General features: G+C 37.6%; 5 protein-coding genes across 5 annotated transcripts; 3 read left to right on the top strand and 2 right to left on the bottom strand.

Moving 5' to 3' along the window:
- Nucleotides 1-189: 189 nt before the first annotated feature.
- LOC139818776 (F-box/LRR-repeat protein 4-like) lies at nucleotides 190-4,271 on the top strand. Its single transcript, XM_071787672.1, has 8 exons — nucleotides 190-372; nucleotides 1,180-1,438; nucleotides 1,561-1,666; nucleotides 1,758-2,223; nucleotides 2,312-2,477; nucleotides 2,566-2,917; nucleotides 3,001-3,334; nucleotides 3,491-4,271. Exons 2-8 carry the CDS (start codon nucleotides 1,193-1,195, stop codon nucleotides 3,798-3,800), a joined length of 1,980 nt encoding a protein of 659 aa, XP_071643773.1. The 5' UTR covers nucleotides 190-372; nucleotides 1,180-1,192; the 3' UTR covers nucleotides 3,801-4,271.
- Nucleotides 3,969-8,585, bottom strand: Slim (scruin like at the midline). The gene is made up of 5 exons (XM_071787680.1): nucleotides 7,493-8,585; nucleotides 6,830-7,063; nucleotides 6,325-6,654; nucleotides 6,074-6,220; nucleotides 3,969-4,767 (listed from the first exon to the last, which is right to left on the bottom strand). Exons 1-5 carry the CDS (start codon nucleotides 7,931-7,933, stop codon nucleotides 4,663-4,665), a joined length of 1,257 nt encoding a protein of 418 aa, XP_071643781.1. The 5' UTR covers nucleotides 7,934-8,585; the 3' UTR covers nucleotides 3,969-4,662.
- A 51-nt stretch (nucleotides 8,586-8,636) lies between these two features.
- Rrp45 (exosome complex component Rrp45) lies at nucleotides 8,637-11,345 on the top strand. Its single transcript, XM_071787681.1, has 8 exons — nucleotides 8,637-9,178; nucleotides 9,351-9,445; nucleotides 9,534-9,756; nucleotides 9,834-10,051; nucleotides 10,199-10,426; nucleotides 10,579-10,706; nucleotides 10,934-11,019; nucleotides 11,131-11,345. The coding sequence occupies exons 1-8, from the start codon at nucleotides 9,113-9,115 to the stop codon at nucleotides 11,296-11,298; spliced, it is 1,212 nt and encodes a 403-aa protein (XP_071643782.1). The 5' UTR covers nucleotides 8,637-9,112; the 3' UTR covers nucleotides 11,299-11,345.
- LOC139818778 (tRNA (carboxymethyluridine(34)-5-O)-methyltransferase alkbh8) lies at nucleotides 11,336-14,306 on the bottom strand. The gene is made up of 8 exons (XM_071787673.1): nucleotides 14,172-14,306; nucleotides 13,806-13,997; nucleotides 13,500-13,731; nucleotides 13,296-13,418; nucleotides 13,001-13,201; nucleotides 12,311-12,690; nucleotides 12,081-12,236; nucleotides 11,336-11,923 (listed from the first exon to the last, which is right to left on the bottom strand). Exons 2-8 carry the CDS (start codon nucleotides 13,935-13,937, stop codon nucleotides 11,354-11,356), a joined length of 1,794 nt encoding a protein of 597 aa, XP_071643774.1. The 5' UTR covers nucleotides 13,938-13,997; nucleotides 14,172-14,306; the 3' UTR covers nucleotides 11,336-11,353.
- Nucleotides 14,307-14,435: 129 nt separating this feature from the next.
- Nucleotides 14,436-17,363, top strand: LOC139818785 (small ubiquitin-related modifier). Its single transcript, XM_071787686.1, has 5 exons — nucleotides 14,436-14,597; nucleotides 14,784-14,852; nucleotides 14,948-15,025; nucleotides 16,004-16,075; nucleotides 16,401-17,363. The coding sequence occupies exons 1-5, from the start codon at nucleotides 14,583-14,585 to the stop codon at nucleotides 16,458-16,460; spliced, it is 294 nt and encodes a 97-aa protein (XP_071643787.1). The 5' UTR covers nucleotides 14,436-14,582; the 3' UTR covers nucleotides 16,461-17,363.
- The last annotated feature ends 1,071 nt before the right edge of the window (nucleotides 17,364-18,434 follow it).

Raw genomic sequence — 18,434 nt, forward strand, 5'->3', positions numbered from 1 at the left:
AAAATCGATTTTTTTTTAAATAAAAGAAAATTGATTCTCGATGAATCGATTAAGAATCAGGCATCACTATAGTCTAGTATATAGGAAGAGGAATAAAGGATTCACATTGCGTCCGATGTTCGACGTACGACGATCCGACATCCAATAACAGAATTTATTATTAGAGACAAAAATTTCCTATTGGATGTCGGATCGTCGTACGTCGAACATCGGACGCAGTGTGAATCCTCCAGAAGCTGTGTCACTTGCTGGAAAGCTCCCATAATATAAATATGGACCCATACAGAAGTGTGCGCTCACCAACCGCATGTTCCAACATTTCTTCTCTTTCGTGATATTTTCATCTTATACGGACAAAATCAAACCTGCAGTGTAAGTAGTATAAAAATTGATAGAAATTAGTTTTTCTGATTAATTTTTTGATTCAGTTTCGAGTTAAATTTCCAGTAATTCTCTTTATTCACTGTATTCTTTTGTTCGACTTATTATTGTTAGATCGCTATTACATATTATAAAAACATGAGATAAAAGATACATAAACTAACATTAAAAAATACAAAAAATTTTAGTCAGAAATTAAGCATATGTGAGCATCTGAATTTTACAATTTCTTGTTTCTTCTTTGGTGCTCGGTGCACATGTGTCACCACGTGGTAGAAGAACATAGAACATAGAACACACACGTGCTCGCGTATATCTCAGGTCACAAAAAAACATTTTCTCTATTGAAAAATAATTAAGAAACTGTCTTTTTTTAAATATTAAATATTTAATAAAGATGGATACATATATATGTCTTGTTAAAATTAAATTTTCTTTTAAAAAGAACACAAAGCACCGTGCTTGTAATGCTTCATATTAGATATTAGAAAGAAATATTTCACTATTTTGAAAAATTTTAAGAAACTGTTTTTATAATTTTAATTATTTAATAATGAAATATCCCAGACAACACGCACATCAGAACATATGACGTCTTATAAGACGTCGTTAAGGTTTAGTTGCGTCACGTACACATGCAAAACCAAAATGTCAATACTATCAATGTGAATTGAAGCAAGATAAACTTAAATTATATAATAATACGCTATAATTATAAATATATGATATTATTTTGTAGCACTTTAGCGTATGCTACAAAAGCAAAGATTATTCTGTATATTTTTTATCTTTTCTCAGAGAGAATTAAAATATGGCATCCCATAGTCAACCTTTATATTGCGATGAGAGTTGTAGTCAATATCCCTATATCGGCAGGGTATCCGTAGGAGAAGAGGACAGTGTTGACTTCATTTATCAATTTGTGAAGAAAAGATTTGTTGCCAAGAACCACAGGAATAATAGCATATTTCATACTGCTCCTGACGTAATTGGGCCACCCAAATTTCAAAGCTATGGAGAACGATTTTATTTACCATTTTTTCAAGGAGCTATGATGGTATGTGTATTTCCTAATATTATATGTCATTGTCCCGTGAAAAGTAATCGCAAATTATACTTACAAGAGTTTGTAGTATTTGACATTATATTTATTTGATACTTCTTGACTTTTTAATTCAGAGTACTTTTGATGAAGATATTTCAACATCTCCATGGGAAAACAGAAGTCCTGAAAGTAACATTGATTTTATAGGTTGGAGTGGCAAGATAGAAAATAATTACATTAGTATGTAATATTTGATTTGATAAATAAGACATTCTTAAAGAAGATATGTTTCTTTTTAAGGAAGTATAATTATATATTTTTTATTTTACAGATATTGAGTTTCATGAAGCTGTATATCCGATCAGAGTCTCTATTTACGAAATATGTAATCCTGGAAGAGTAATTCAAATTTGGGCTCAAGATTCTAATAATCAGTGGTTTCAGTTGTGGAATGGGTCGCCTCAGTTTGTGTCCCCAACATCAAGATTATTTTCCCCGCCCTTATCGCACCCGTGTAAATTTAAAACGAAAATGCTCAAACTAGTATTTAAGAACAACCCACAAATTTTCCCTAGAACTTACACAAAGCTAGATGCCGTGATGCTTATCGGTACATCAGATTTGATTCTTCCTAGAAATACTAACGAGAGTTTAACTAATCTGTTCAAAGAAATTAACTGCATGGACTCCCTTCCGTTCCATGAAGATGATAATTTAACAGCAGATTTAAAAAATGTACACTCGGATATAGTTTATCTGCAAGAACATTTTCCTGAATATTGCGTTATTTTTAAAAGGTATTATTGTCGTCGACATTAGGTAATATTCAAAAAACCTTTTATTTTATTAATAATGTAAATAAACTTGGGCCGATGTTATTTGCAGCGATGCAGGGACTTCTCGTGAGGTAATCCCTGATCATGTGCAACCTCTTGGACAGAAATACTCGCGTTGTCTTTTATCAAAAGGTCATTCGAATAACGCACAGAGTATGAAACTCTCTTTGGGTGAATCCAAGAAGCTATTACGTTGCAGTATACTTGCGCTTTCTGTATAGTATTTCAAAAAGTCTATTTTTCATAACAATATTTATTGCAATGTCATCTCGTGTATTAAAGTTTTATTTTTTATCTTTGCAGGATGAAATACTACTAAAAATATTGAAAAACTTAGATTTGACGACGTTATGCCGCATGAAATATGTAGATGAACGCTTTAATAATTTAATACAGGACTATGAACTCTATACACGTTTGAACGTGCGAAATGTATCTCTTACAGATATGCACGATATATTTTGTTTCTTTACACCTAGATGTAAATATTTACAACAGTTAGATCTTACAGGAAGTGAGTTTGATGTTAGGGATTTCATAAACTTTCTTGATAATTGCGGCAGGCGTTTAACGCACTTAAGATTAACTGATTGCTACTCATCTGTCGACAATTGTGCCCTACTTAAAATTTCAGAGATATGTAAAAATTTGAAAGGTATGTATATATGTATACATATAATATGTAAGATTGTCAAAGGTATTGGTAAATTGCATATGACCATTACATATTTTTCTTAGAATTGGATCTAGAAAGTTGTAGTTGCCTAGACGACGAAGGATTTTCATATCTCGAGAAGCTAAATAGTTTGGAACATTTAAATCTTCATGACATAAAAATAACATCTGAATGTCTTTACAAAATACTGCAAAAAAATCAATGGATGCGTGATTTATGCGTGTTCGCATATTCATTGTGTGCAATAAACCTAGACCTAGAGGTAGATGCAATAAAATTGAGAAATTTATGTCCTAACTTGGAAGTAATAGATTTATATAGGACAACTAATCGTACGCCGACAAGTATTAACGTTCTCGCTGACTGTAAGAATTTACGAAAAGTGTACCTTCCTCGGTAAGTGTGTGCTACATTTTCTTTTACAATACATGTTACCGTATTCTTTATCGAAATTTTTGTATTTGCTTCTCTTGCATTTCGAGCATCCTGAGAAAGTTACATTAATTTTTTTGTGATTAAAGTACTATAATAATTATATGATTTTTGTTACAGACTCGGATGCTCAATCGCTGATGATAGTTTGTACAAATTACTTTCTTCCTGTCAACGCTTGGAAGTAGTTTGTTTGTGCAGTATTGTCCTCACTGATCGCAATTTGGAATTACTAACGCAGTGCAGAAACTTGAGATGGTTATATCTGTTTGAGGTGGAACTTGATACACCCGATAAATATTCCGTTATTTTCGAACGATGTCCTAAACTGCAAGAGTTACGTTTTATATACTGTAAAATTAGCGATTGTTTGGTTAACGAATGGAAAGAAAGATATCCGTATGTATCCGTCTATACATTCGACATCTAATTTATTTAGAATTTTTAAATTTTTAGTTTATATAAAAGACTTTAGTAAATCTAAAAAAAAATAGATAATTAATTTTTTGAAATCTCTTGACGATGCTTTCTTTACCAGAGGATTAGGGAATATTTTCTTCATAATGTGGGAATTCGTGAAATAAAATCACTCAAATCGGAAGATTCGATTGTTCTGTATTTCTCTTTTCCATTTTTGTATTTACAATATCTATATATATATCTCTCTCTCTATTAGTGAATATTTAATGTACAGCTAATACGTCTTAGCAAACAGCACCGAAAATCTACTGCGTAATTACGATGCATGATATACTGCTCAGAATAATTAGAGGGTCGTTCATCCGTCAAGCTTAATTCTATATTCGAGCAATCAAAGTCTGAAGTCGCTTACGGGGACTTAATATCTTAATAAACAATATGACATTCAAAATAATGACATTTGTTTAAAAAAAAAGTAAAATGATTCAAAAAAAGAAAAAAGCGATGCAAAAAATAAAAAAGTACATGATGCCTATTTAAAGGCGGGTCCACACCTGAGCACGCTCGGATCCAAGCCAAGCCGAACACGAATGAACGTATTGGTGTGGACGATGATCCAAGCCAAGCCGAACAGGCCCAGACCGTTCGCCGAACGCGCTCAAACCGATCCGCGAGTCGTGGATCAGATCCGAGCATTTGCCATTCGTATGAATGTGTGTGAACGGGCCAGAGCGAATGTTCGAAGGTAAACCGTGTTCGGAGGAAGAAATTGAAGAGAATTCATCTTATCTTCGTACAGTAGGTCACAGAAACTGATAAATGCATCTTCCAAATCTTCGTCCGCTATTTTCACTACCTGCCGAACGTCTGGATCACTTCCGAATACTTCCAAATAGACGCTTGAGCAAGCATCGTGCGAATTTGTTCGGCTCTCGTTCGGCTTGGCTCGGGTCAAGCGTGCTCATGTGTGGATCCACCTTAAAAAGGAGAAAACAATCGAATTAAATGTGTGAAACTAATATCCATAAAAAAAAAGGGAAGTAGAGACGGACAAGCGAATTAATGTCCATTTCTACCTTTAACTACATTTTTAACTTTAATCTCGATTTAACTTATTTTTTTATCTTCTTCTAATTTTTAAAACTGAAAAAGGATAAAAAGTAAGTTAAATCGAGATTAAAATTAATCTACATTGATAGAAATAGAAATAAATCAATCAGATGCATACATATATATGTGTATAATATAGCACAAATAATCGGATTTTTATGCTGGATTTTGCTTAAAGTATGTCTTTTTTTGTTACGTAAAATATAACGCGTTAAGGAAAAGAATAATGAAAATTGTTTATGCCGCAGCTATAAGACCCCCCAAGTTTTTGATTCGAACGAGCAGCTTCGCGAGCATCGCTTTAATTAATAGGCACCGCGGACAAATATTACATTTAACAATATCTTTAAGACAAAACACATTTAGTAACACCATATCCTCAATATTATTTGCGCTCGTCGTTATTTAAACATTTAGAAATATATCTCATCGTCGCGCAGTGTGAGTCGATGATCTCTACTAATTCTAACATCCTTAAAGAAATGAATATATATATATGTAGGCTCCGTTCCGGTATTTACTGTCAGTACTAAAAATCTATAGTTTACGTCACATACACTATAGATTTTCAGCACTGGCAGTGAATAACGGAACACAGCCATATATATACACACACACACACAGACACACACACATACACACGTCATGTACAGCGTTAGAGAGAGAGAAAAGGCAGAATGAATATACTGTACACAACATTAAGTATACTAATAATGAACTATATCCTTAGATACTCTTTACATATTATAATTTTTTTAATCACTCTCATATTTGTACATTCTTTTTTAATCATTTTTAATCAGTTGCCGTTAATATCAGGAAAATAGCGTAACTGGCAATTTAAATGTTAAATGTCGGATTAAAAAGCAAATTTGAGAAAGAGAAAAATCTATTATTTCGCAAACAGCTCGCTTATTAGTCACAAATGTAATGAATAGTAATAAATAACGATTGTGAAATTACTCTTACCATTACCAGTAATGGTTTACTACGGAATAGACGAAATTGTAAAAAAATTAGCATTAAAAGTTGCGAATCGAAACATTGAATGATCGAAGCGTGGCCAAACGCTTTCAAGTGCGTGCAGCGCAAGAAACATCTGATTCGAGAATTCGGTAGTGTCAAGGAAAAGACTTATCGTTCACATCAGTCGTAGGAATCAAGTCTTCGTACGAATTTTAATGGTATCCCCATGTGAAGCAGCTTGTCCGGTGAACTATCCTTCAAGTTCGGGTAATAATAATTCAACGCTTGCCAGCAGATCTCAGACAATTTGGGAATTGTTAGCCAAGCGGAGTGAACCGCATTTGTTCTCTGTACCTGTAACGATAAAGTTGTCGCGATTACAAATTGATGAAAGTACATTGAATGAAACATTTGTGAAATATGTCACGCCCTGTTTATAGTGACAATACGATAATAACCTTGTTGTTCATTTTGACTATACCACCGAATATATACATGCGACCCTCTGGAGTCAGCGCAGCCGAGTGAAAGTACACTGGGCAGGGTAGGATGCACTCTCTCAGGCGCGTCCACTGCAGCGTGCCGAGGTCAAGCCGCCAAACGTCGGAGAACACCCAGTCGCCATTGTAACCGCCCGATATAACGACCGAGGTAACGCCGCTCTTCTCGTCCGTGTACTGAACGGAACCGTGACAACGTCGTGGTGCCGGCACCATGGTCTCTTCAGTATCACCGTGCGTGCTCAAAATCCTCCAACTGTTGGTCTTCAAATCGAACGCCGGTATTTCCTGAAAGAATTTATTATAAATGTATTTATTATATATATATATATATATATATATATATATATATATATATGTACTCAATACATTTTAATATAGCATATTAATATAATAACAATAATGTATATATTACATAAGAGTAGTTTGTACTTTTTAATAGAATCTTTATGGGTTTACTCACCGAAAAGCCATAAGATTCTGTCGAGGTGCCACCACCCAAAACATAAATCATCTTGCCGTCAAAAGCAAGCTCATGCCTGTACCTTCCGTGTGGCTCCGACTCGTCCTTGCCCGAGCAAATGTACACCACTTCCCAGACGCCTCTTCTTAAATCGAATCGGTGAATGTCGCAGGTATATTCATATCCAGTAGTACCACCAACCGTGTAGAGATAAGAACCGTGACATACTAATGCCTGTCCATAGAAATAAATAACAATAAATATATATCTAAGCAACGGAAAGAAATAATAAATCGTCGATCTAGCGCTCACATATATTGACATTATAATCTTTAGTGTAACTGTATCCTAAAACAAAACAGTAAACCAGTCTTACGAGATGATTTTTATCATAAAAACTATATAGTGACATTCACATTTAGTTTTCGATTGATCCTTTTTTCCTATCGTTATAATCTTGTCTAAACCATCAAGCAAACAATCCAGGTTCTGTTCTCAGTTTTGTTTCCTCATGTATGATATAAAAAAGTTTTTAACGGAACCAATATTGTCCCATTGTGATAGAAACAAGAACCATAAATTTTAAAGATCCATAACTATCCAAATAAATCTTAAAATCGTTAGAAGGCAAAAAATTGAAATAGCAAGAGCAAAAACAATTACCTGGCCGTACTGGGGTTCGGGTAGCTCGCCAGTGGCCGGCACGACGTTCATCACACCGTCGTCCACGTTGCAAACGTACAGCTGATTGCTGCAGCTCTCGCCGAAGGGCACGCCGGTGCCGCCGTACACCATCAGCGCGTTGCCGCGCAGTATCACCGCGTTCGACGCCAGCTCGTTCGGCATGTTCTCCTGGCCGGGCAGCCGCTTCCACCGCTCGCTGACCAGGTTGAAGCGCCACAGCTCCTTGAACAGCGGCTTGCTGGCGTACCACGTCTGGTCGTTGCGCATGTCCGGGTCGGTGTCGGACACGCACGGATTGAATCCGCCGTACGAGTACAGATTCCGATGGTCGCACGCGATCCGGTGGCCGCTCCGCGCCTTCGGCCGCTCCCGCCCGTTCGCCCTGTGCTTGGTGAACACAAACGGCTTGAACGTGTACATGCTTCCTCTGTCGATTCTCACCCGCCCGTCGTTCACCCGGTGAATCCGAACGTCGCGTCGCGCGACGAGTAAGCGCTCAAGGACGAAAGCGATCTGAGAGACTCTGCGCACTACGTGGCTCTTCTCCTCGGCGGGGCTGCGGCGCGTATCGCGCTCATTCCTAACCGCCAAGAACGGTCGACCTAACCTCCACGCCCGCTCCAGTCTCCACAGGCCTCACCTACCTTATAGGTGTCAAATTCGTCTAACCTAAAGCGAGATTTGTCTGTCTGAGAACTCTCTCGTCCTCGTGGCACGAAACTCGCGAACGAACCGATACCTGGGTGGATCTCGGGGAAGAACTGCAGGTCATCCTCGCGCGGACGAGATTCGCGACGCGCGCCCCTCTCTTTCCGCGCTCTGACGCGCGCACGGCGCTGAACGACGATCAAGTGGAGTCGCTTTTCCTGTGACCGCGACGAACGGTTCCTCACGCTCTGGCGACGACGGCCGACGTCGGACGCACTCCTCTCGAGTGTGTTCTCTCTCGAGGGCTCAAAGCTCAAAGTGCTCGAACAGTCGAACCTGGAGCCCCTGGAGGTCGCCGTTCACTCCGGCTGCATTCCGATATTCACCGTCAGCAACTTTCAGTACTGAAAATCTATAGTACACGTGACGTAAAATATAGATTTGCAGTACTGACAGTGAATATATCGGAATGCAGCCTCCATCTCCATATGCGCGACGCGCATTCGATCATACGTCCAGTGTCCAATTCGCGTATCTTGAAGAGCGCGGGAGATCGAACGGGGAAAGGAAAACCCGAATGTTTATTTTCGGATGTAAACGCAATCCGCGATAGATACCGGAAAATGTACCGGATGACATCCGCACATATCCTTTCCGGACACTTCCGGATTTCGATAGAAATGAGCCGGAAACTCCGGGAAGTCGAACAATCGCATGGAATGTCCGATATCAAATATGGTATTCGATTGCCCACGTCGCCAATTGGACAATTCAACATAGGACCATTGATCTAGCAATGCCTCCTGTCTACATTGTTTAAACTCTCGGTTCGTTTCGCACGTGACGTTTATTTATAAAGCTATCATAAACAAACTTCGAACCGCAAATTATTTATCGCGTACAAAACCGCGAGTCTCAGCGCTTTCTTGTTGTAAAAGAAATTTTCGAAAGATGAAGGAGACTCCTCTCACTAACTGCGAACGAAATTTTACAAACAAATGTATAGAGGAGGAAACGGTAACTATACATACTTTTTTAATAAATTTATCAGTTAAAAGTTCAATTATAATTTATATTATTTGAAGGTTTATTTAACGATGTAAATTTTTGGAATATGCTTAAAGTTACGTTCTTCATATATCATTGCATATGTAATAATAATATTTTCAATAAATCTGTTATATTTCAGAGGCTGGACGGTCGAAAATTATTGGAACCGCGTTTTGTGAAGATCTACTTTGGCTCCAGTTGGGGATGTTGCATGGTGTCGCTTGGACATACAAGGTGAATTTTATTTAACGACATATACAGATTATTTTCAGTAAGTATGCAAAAGTGAGTATATACATTGAGAAGAGAAATCCCTTTACAGAGCAGTAGCGCAGGTATCGTGCGACATACAGCAGCCAAAAACGTCTCGTCCCAACGAAGGCATGATACGCATAAATGTCGAACTCACTCCACTAGCGGCGCAACACTTCGAGAGCGGTAGACAGTCCGAGGCGGCTATACTGATCAGTAGGCAGCTGGAGAAATGTTTTAAGGACTCGAAGTGTATAGACCTGGAGTCTCTCTGTATTGTAGCAGATAAGAAGGTCACTAAAGAACGCTTGACGTTATTAAATATTACACAACAATGTAGATATATGTACTTATGAGTTCCTTCATTCAGGTGTGGAATTTAAGAATCGACGTTAATATCATAAATCACGATGGAAATCTGGTGGATTGCGCCTCTATCGCAACACTCGCCGCCCTTATGCATTTCCATAGGCCGGACGTCACGTCGACCGGCGAGGAAGTCATCGTACATCCGGCTTCCGAGAAAGATTTTCTGCCGTTGACGTTGTTTCATTATCCGGTCTGCATATCCTTCATAACTTTCAAGAGGTTGGTTTTTTGGGCAAGCCAAATTTATATACGCAAGATACAAAGAAATCTTCTCTTGCTTGAAAAATACATCGATAAAATTCAACAGTTTGTAGTCCATATGGCGCGAGTAATATGAAATCATTGAAATCTAAGTAAATTTCACAGTGGCAACACCATAATGGACCCCACTTACACAGAAGAAAGAGTTGGTGTCGCCGAGCTTACTCTCGGTGTAAACTCTTATAGGGAACTTTGTAGCTTGCACTTCGATTATTTAACGAAGACCATGACGATCGAGGATGTCATATCAGCTGTTTCTAATCGTGCGGCTAATTATGCAATGAACTTGGTGAATCAGATCAAGGAGGCGGTAATCAAGGATGTACAATCACGGTACGTTGCTCTCAAACACATCTTATTTATACTGTATATCGATTCAATTTTAATACATTTATGAATATAAAATGTAGTAAATAATTAAATCTAAATATTCATGGGTGATCTTTAATAAGTCATTCTAAAAACTATATGTATATGTACTCTAGGTACAAAAAAGATGACAGCAACATATCCAGATTTAAAGAGAGCATTCAAGTGAATAAGCTGACGACAACGATCGGCGATCACATTAGTATTAAATTACGTGAATGGGACGCAACAGCTATAGTCGAAGGTATATATTTCATTCAATTGTTCTTGTTTAATATGTACACATTAAAATTAAAAATTTTTTTAAATTAGATTGTCTTATATTACAAATCGAAGTAAATTAACTTCAAATTTTTTAATAGTTATTTAACTAAAATTAGTATTTATTAGATTGAAGAATTAAAATTAAAGGTCAATTTAATTTCAATTATTTATGATGTATAAAATACAGTAAATAATTTAATTTTACAGATGATCATATGGAAGTGGAGGATGAGAACAAGAGCCGTATCATAAAACACAAAGAAGGATCTGCTGAATTAGTACCCGTTTTCAACGTAAGTACAAAGAAGGAATGTATTTAGTATTGCAATAATCTCCTTATTATTTTTGCAGCTCAAATTGGTAACTAATAATAATAATGTAATAATTACGTAATGTTCTTGCAGGATTCACTTAAAAAAGAAGAAAATCGTGATGATTACGATTGGACACATGATTGGACATCTGATTCGGACGATCAAGTTCTCGTCAAATCGCCATCTCCGGAAAAAAAAGAGATTCCAGTAATAGACTTAATAGACATCGAAGAAAAAGAGATAGGAGATAACGCCTAGATTCGTTGAAAAATATATAATAAATTTGGAAGATCAATTAGGTCAGATTTAGTTTTTATTCCACGATCTCTGTACATTTCTCCAAAATCACACACCAATTGCCTTGGTCGTAGTACACCTTCTTGATCGAGACCGCGGGTATCTCCATGCACAGTTTCGCGAGCTCGCCTTCCCGAAATACATGATAATATCTCAGAAAACATTCGCCGCTCTTCTTCTTCCATGGAACCAGCATGTCACTGTGAGCGAAGTTCGTTCTGTTTTCGTGTATCGGTAACGTTAAGTGACACTCGGAGATTCTCTGATTGATTCCGCTTCGGTCGACCTTTTCCGTCTCCTTGCTTCTTTTGCCGTGCTTCAAATAAAGCGAATCCGAGGAATCTTTCCGTTGCTCCATCGCCCACACGTAGATCAAGCACGTTCCTCTTGGCCTCAGCACTCGAATCATCTCGGAAATGGCGCGTTGCCTTCGTTCCCGAGTCGACAGATGATGAATAACTGCAATGCTGATCGCCGCATCCACGGAATCGTCTCTATACGGCAGATACAGGCAATCGCACTGAAGAACTTCGAAGCCTCGCTTGCGACATATATCCATCAATCCGGAACTATGATCGCATCCCATCTAAAATAATCTTCGGGATTAATAATGCCTTGGCTCGAAAAGGTATAATACGAAACCAAACTAAATTTAAAAAAAAAATATGTACATTCAATCTCGTCTCCAGTTATATATGCCTATATAATTAAATATCTGGAATAATTAAAATAGTAGAAAATACCTTATATACATTCTGATCTCCGCAAAGGTACTTGCCGTTTCCGCAACCCACGTCCAACAACAATGTGCCCTCTTCCAAACTTTCGAGGAATTTAGTTACGTTGGGCCATCGTTTGTGTCGTGTCTCGCTGAAGTGATTGGATATTTCCTCGTAAACCTGTGAGAGCGCACACATAGTTTCAGTAATAAAGAAATAAAATATTCGCAAGCTATGAGGAATAATCCACGCACTTTGTGCACATATGAATTTTCCAATCCCGACGCCGCCTTGGCATCGATGAAAGTATCACGTTTCGCGGTATCACAGTAGTCTTTGAAATCACAGCAGCATTCGCCCCGTCGCACTTTCCTGAAGGTGAAGGACACCCTGGTACCACGCTCTCGCGTCGTGGTCCCATTTTCTGTCTTGATTATATCACTGTGACGAGGAGAGATGCCGTGCATCCACGCGTACCTCGCTTCTTCCGTCATGATCAACAGAGATCTGGCTGGCAGGAGAACATCGATCTTCCGATCATCCTTCTTGAAGTTCATGACGCACGCGGATCCAAGTGACAGGGATAATATCGTGTCCTCGAAGACGCTGTGCGTGTCGATGTGCGATGGTATACCTTGAATAATCGGAGATCGTTATAATATAGTTTACTGTCCAAATCAAGTTCATAAACTTGTGCGTATTTATTAGAATTATTCGTTATGATCGTTTTCAATTGATGAGTGAAAAAAAAAATTGCTACTGCATGATAAATTAACTCAATTGTATTTAATTTTATGATTAAAATATTGAATTTATTATAATTTACATGAATTGGTGTCAATATATTATCAAGAAACCAGAATGTTTTTAATCGACGAAATATCTCATTTACCTTGTTTACATTTTTAGGAAAGTATAATTTTATGGAGGTATTGAAGTGCTACCTTGTCCAGACAGATATTTGTTGATGGTCAACTGATCGTAAGTGTATTTGTGACCATGCTTGTCGAATAGAGTTTGCAGAAATTTGTAATCCTGGGGAATCGGCGGAATAGGTTTGTCAGGATCCACCATGTTCGTGCCATACTCGAACTCGTATCCAAAATGCTTCACTTGTCTGTGTTTCAGTTGCGACGATACAGATTCTGCAACAGCAGTCAAAAAAGAAAATGTAAAACGATCTCCTTTAAGCTGGCCTTTCCTTAATTGCTCTCATTCAATCACATCGTAAGTCTTTACCACATTCGTCCCAATTGAGCGTTCCTAACAGAGTTTCCTCTTGCTCCTCCGTTATAAAATTCTCTATTAACGTGAGACCAGGAGGAAATGTAGAATCGGACGTAACGTAGTCAGTGGTGGAAACTAAAAAGAGAGCATCAAATCGTCACATAAAGGGATTCCGAATTATAATTGGCATTACATAATTCTATCACGACAGTACACCTGTTTCAGTATAGCATACATATAACGGGCCGTTCTGGCCAGGAAGCTTAATGCGCCCGTGAATGTAATTGTACACGCATGTCGCGTCCTCCCTCGAGTTGCACGTCACGAAGCAGTACGACTTGCCCGCTGGCATTATCAGAGTGTACTTGGAGATCAGGGCGTCTAACACACATTGCAACGTTTCTCTCTTGATACCGGTAACCAGGCCGCCGTTGCAAATCATCAGGTGCTGCGTGGAATATCAAGCTCCAACAGTCGTCGATACAACAACTCATCCGTATTCTAATATATCGAGACGTTTACCTGCGTAGGTTGCTCGGTACATTTGATGTTCATATCTCTGAGCAGTCGGTGATGAGCACGTTTCTGTTTGCGTACACTCTTCCTGTCCTTCCTCGCTTCGATCGCAACGCTCGTTTCGTCACTCAAAGGCATAATTTTCAATGTTTAAACGCCTCAAGGAGAAAGGGACTTTGTCGTGCCGCCTCATTAGTTCTGCGAAAAGGGAAGTTGATTATCTCATTCGTAAGTAAAAATTAAAAATAAATTATTAATAAATTAATAAATTAAATATCTTTTTTAATTAAGTTCTTTATTCATAAAGATGTATATATGCGGTACTTAATAAACGGAAAAATAATATGAAACTAAAATTTTCTTTTTACATACCATATCATATTCCTTTACAATCTGTTTAATCTTTAACAACATAACCTACAAGATAATTTTCGATACATAACCTCAATTGTACAATTTGTGGCACGGAATACGAAAATAAGAGAGAAAGAAAATGTATTCCACCTAAAGGAATTCGTAAACGCCATAAACCGTGTCCTCCTTCCCCTCCGTAACCTAATCTGACCTGACCTAACATAACTCGACTCGCGTCGCGAGAGAAAAACGGATGCGTTTGCGAACGGCGCGACCGTTACGGGTTCTTTCGCTCTCGGCAGTCCCGGCTACAAGAAGCGAGTAGACTGTGAAACTGACAAAAGCACAGCGCCATATTGCGGAGCTTGTGTTTGGTTAGCGTTTCTGGCGCGTGGTGAAGAAAGTTTGGTGTAATTTAATTGAATAACGATGTCCGACAATCAGGTAAGCAGCCCCGGGTACGGGCGATCCGGCGTCCCCGCGATCTCGCCACGCCGCGATCCCGCGTACGCGGACGCCGCCGGCGAGACGATCGGCGGCCCGCCGGGAAAATGTCCCGCACCGCGATCTCGCCGAGCGAGAGAGAGAGAATTTAAACTAGCGTTCTAACCTTTCCGCGTGTGCCACCAGGAACAAAAGCCCGAAGCCGGCCCAGGCGACGCGAATTCAGAATACATCAAGCTGAAAGTCGTCGGAAACGTAAGCGATGCATGCCAAAAACGTCCCCGATTGTCCCGCAATTATCGCGCGTCGCGCAAGATCCCCGCTGAGATTCCGCTTTTTTCTCTTTCCAGGACAGCAACGAAATTCACTTTAGGGTAAAGATGACCACTCAGATGGGCAAGCTGAAGAAGTCCTACAGCGATCGCGTGGTAGGTCTACAATCGTTTATTATTTTTCGCTTCGCGCTCGTCACGTGCCGCACGTGGAATTTTGTGAGAAGCAACGCGATAAGAACGTAGACTAATGGAGAAATAGATGCTAGAATACCTAGGGTGATTTTCATATTTAGATCTTGTATCTAAGGTCGTCTCAAGTTTATCTTTAGACGCTGTACGACTCGTTTTGTTGACTACGGAATGTCTGAAGACGAACCTGAGGCGATCTTATATATACAGGGTGTTCCAGAACTGCCGTGCCACCCGTTGACGACTATCCTGTGACCATTTTGATGCAAAACTCTTAATATCGAAATGCCGAGGCTATGATAGTTTTTAAATGAGAAGTGTTTAAAGTTGACCAATAAAATTGTTCAAAATTTGCGTGCTCAGTCATGTCATATTGCACAGTAGTGAAGGTGTTTTCAAGCGTATCGATTCTATCTTGAAACTAATATAGAAAATGTGCTTCACCTTTACTACTTAATGTGACATGAGCGCGCGAATTTTGGACAATTTGATTGCTCAACTTTAAACGCTTCTCATTTAAAAATTATCATAGCCTCAGCATTTTGGTATTAGAATTTTCGTCTCAAAATGAGTCTCTGGAATCTGCCATTAATGGGTGGTAGGTCTGGGACACCCTATATATAGCCTATATATATGTGTGCGTATATAAGATTTCACTATGACCCGCCCTAGATTAGATAACTTCGTTTCAGTTTACTGATACATTTCCGAAAACCTCAGATCGTAAGTTATAACGCCAGAGTCCTCGAATCTTGAGAATTGTTGATCTTTATTTGATGACAATGATCGTCTTGCAACTTTCAAATGTAAATTATTTGAAAAATGAATGCTCCAGTTTGTAACATTATATGCGAAATTTTCTGTACTAGATTGTAAAATGTATCTTCTGACATTTTTTTAATGCAATATTCTTCACACGATAACGATTTTAATTCTGTTTAGGGTGTACCTATGACATCGCTTAGGTTTCTCTTTGACGGTAAAAGAATCAACGATGATGAAACACCAAAGCAGGTAAATCAATTTCATGGTTTCCCATTTGGAATTGGTGGGAGAATAAATTGAATTTTACTTTGTGGAAGTAAAGATCTTAATTTCTAATCAGTTGTAAATCAAGAATTTATTGTATGAACATTTTTGTAAAATATCTACAATATTTTGAAAGATGGACTTAGAATTAAAGAAATACAAACTATTTGAAACATGAATTAAGGAATATTTTCTATATATAAATATATATATAGAAATAGATAGTATTTATCTAAATGTCATACACTTATTAATGATAACTGTTAACTAGTATTGAAAGTATTCTTAATAGGACCCGCATTAATTTCAGCTTGAAATGGAAAATGATGATGTCATTGAAGTATATCAAGAGCAAACAGGTGGTCGTTAACTAAGTTAGGAAGAGGAGGATCATTTCGTTCTAATATTTTATAAAGTGAAAGTGACTATTGTAACAAAAAAAAAGATGGACAAGTTTATAAGTATGCATAGTACACACTACACACATACACATATACACACATACACACACATACGCATATTAATATACACATACGTACAAATGATTAAACAAGATGTAATTTCCTGGTTTCACATATGATATTGTAAAATGTGTTGTCTTACATTCCTGTACCGAGGCGAACCATCCGGGGAGATTGGACAATGAATCCCCGGATCGTTTTGTAAACGCGTGCGGGCAATCACGTAATATTGCATACTGTACGTCCATTTTCATGTGTGTCCGTCAGGGCAATTCTCAGAAATAGAATAATTGAATTGTACGCCATTATAAATGCATTTGGTATTCGCAATGCTCCCTGCCTTGCTCGAACTTGGCCCTGAAAATCTCACGTTTTTCTTTGGATCTTCTATCTGTTTCTCCTCTACTCCTTTTTACAAATACAGGAAAGGATGTGTATATGATATAACGAAATTGTGTTAAGTTTAAGGTACAATAAAAGTAGGGATCGTAAAACTTTCACGTTTGAATGACTGTAACAGTAATGAGAAATTTGCATCGCGCTTAAGCCTGGAAGCATTTACTGGCATAATTCATTTCATTCTCTTAGACAATTTTGCAACAATTTTAGTTTTTACTAACCGTATACATACACTTTCGGCATAATAATAATAATAAATATAAATGCTCTCCAGAAAAATTTGTTTGCAGATAGTTTTTCCCCAATCGTAATGTTGCTTATCTTTGCAATAAAAATACCAAAATTATATGTATAAACATGTGGATATAAAAGCCATGTATCTCAGATTTATAAAATAAATACCAAAAAAAAGATTGTGTAATAATTTTTAAAAAATTTGTTTAAATGTAGAAGATGGAGCAGAGAATCTATTAAACTGCTGCGTGCTAATTAAGATTTTACCCTCTTCCGAATTGGGATGTTCAGAAAGACGCGGAATTCGAATTATATTTCACATAGCTTTATTTGTATCAATCAAGAGACACGGTCATGTCTCACCAAGTTCACATGCAGCGAGGCCAACCTTTGCGCCAGACGACGAGTTATGAGCTGATTATCGGATCTCAGTAATGTCTGGACCGAGCTGCTAATAGGTTTATTCGATAGAGCATACTTAATTTATATATCATTATTTTTAGTCTACATGGTCCACTTATATGTATATATTTTATATATTTTATTTCTGAAAACAGTAATAAAATAGAATACCTTTTAAAATAATGAATATTTTATATTAAATTCATTTATTGATGTTTAAGTATATCATCGAGTAACATTTTTAGAGGAGTTGCATTTAATTTTCAGCAATATAATGTAAGCTTTCGATTGCGGTCATTTCGAATAAAATTCGTGGAGTCAATGCCTGCATACATATAATAATATATTATTAAAATTATGTAACGTATGTATGAACATTACGCACACATACATAATAATTTTTCATGAACGAGATAAACCGGCAGTGAGAGATAGAGAAAAAATATGTGTGTTATGTCTGTATCGCTTAGGTTTTTTTAATTTATTACAAATATTTATAACGGTTACTAAGAAAATCAAAAAATTGATCAAAAAATTGTAATAATATACATAGCGTAACATAGAATATATTGTGTTGATGTGTATATGTGCGCGCAAGTGAGCATGCGCATGTATTGAATAGCTCAATTTCGAGCTCAATAGCAAAACAAATGGACGATAACAATCAATTGGAAGGAATTTTATTATGGTCTGTGAATAATGATGTGTAGTTGTACTTACAATCTCGGAAGATTATTGGACGGAGGTCGCAGTTGCTACTTGTCATATTCGGAATTTGAAAATATCTTAATTTAAAGAAGCAAATAATATGCTATTTTCTAATAATCGACGAAAAAAATGAAATAACG

This window comes from Temnothorax longispinosus, chromosome 9 (genome assembly GCF_030848805.1).
Source record: "Temnothorax longispinosus isolate EJ_2023e chromosome 9, Tlon_JGU_v1, whole genome shotgun sequence".
Classification (NCBI taxonomy): Eukaryota; Metazoa; Arthropoda; class Insecta; order Hymenoptera; family Formicidae; genus Temnothorax; species Temnothorax longispinosus.

Coding starts and splice junctions, on each gene's coding strand:
- LOC139818776 (XM_071787672.1), top strand. CDS start 1,193: ATGGCATCCCATAGTCAACCTTTATATTGCGATGAGAGTTGTAGTCAA. Junction 2,224..2,311: donor TATTGCGTTATTTTTAAAAG/GTATTATTGTCG, acceptor TGTTATTTGCAG/CGATGCAGGGACTTCTCGTG. Junction 2,478..2,565: donor GCAGTATACTTGCGCTTTCT/GTATAGTATTTC, acceptor TTATCTTTGCAG/GATGAAATACTACTAAAAAT.
- Slim (XM_071787680.1), bottom strand. CDS start 7,933: ATGTACACGTTCAAGCCGTTTGTGTTCACCAAGCACAGGGCGAACGGG. Junction 7,064..7,492: donor CCGAACCCCAGTACGGCCAG/GTAATTGTTTTT, acceptor TTCTATGGACAG/GCATTAGTATGTCACGGTTC. Junction 6,221..6,324: donor TAGTCAAAATGAACAACAAG/GTTATTATCGTA, acceptor TTATCGTTACAG/GTACAGAGAACAAATGCGGT.
- Rrp45 (XM_071787681.1), top strand. CDS start 9,113: ATGAAGGAGACTCCTCTCACTAACTGCGAACGAAATTTTACAAACAAA. Junction 9,446..9,533: donor GTGTCGCTTGGACATACAAG/GTGAATTTTATT, acceptor ATCCCTTTACAG/AGCAGTAGCGCAGGTATCGT. Junction 10,052..10,198: donor TCCTTCATAACTTTCAAGAG/GTTGGTTTTTTG, acceptor TAAATTTCACAG/TGGCAACACCATAATGGACC.
- LOC139818778 (XM_071787673.1), bottom strand. CDS start 13,937: ATGCCTTTGAGTGACGAAACGAGCGTTGCGATCGAAGCGAGGAAGGAC. Junction 12,691..13,000: donor CAAATATCTGTCTGGACAAG/GTAGCACTTCAA, acceptor CGATTATTCAAG/GTATACCATCGCACATCGAC. Junction 12,237..12,310: donor AAAATTCATATGTGCACAAA/GTGCGTGGATTA, acceptor GCGCTCTCACAG/GTTTACGAGGAAATATCCAA.
- LOC139818785 (XM_071787686.1), top strand. Junction 14,853..14,947: donor AGCTGAAAGTCGTCGGAAAC/GTAAGCGATGCA, acceptor TTCTCTTTCCAG/GACAGCAACGAAATTCACTT. Junction 16,076..16,400: donor ATGATGAAACACCAAAGCAG/GTAAATCAATTT, acceptor CATTAATTTCAG/CTTGAAATGGAAAATGATGA.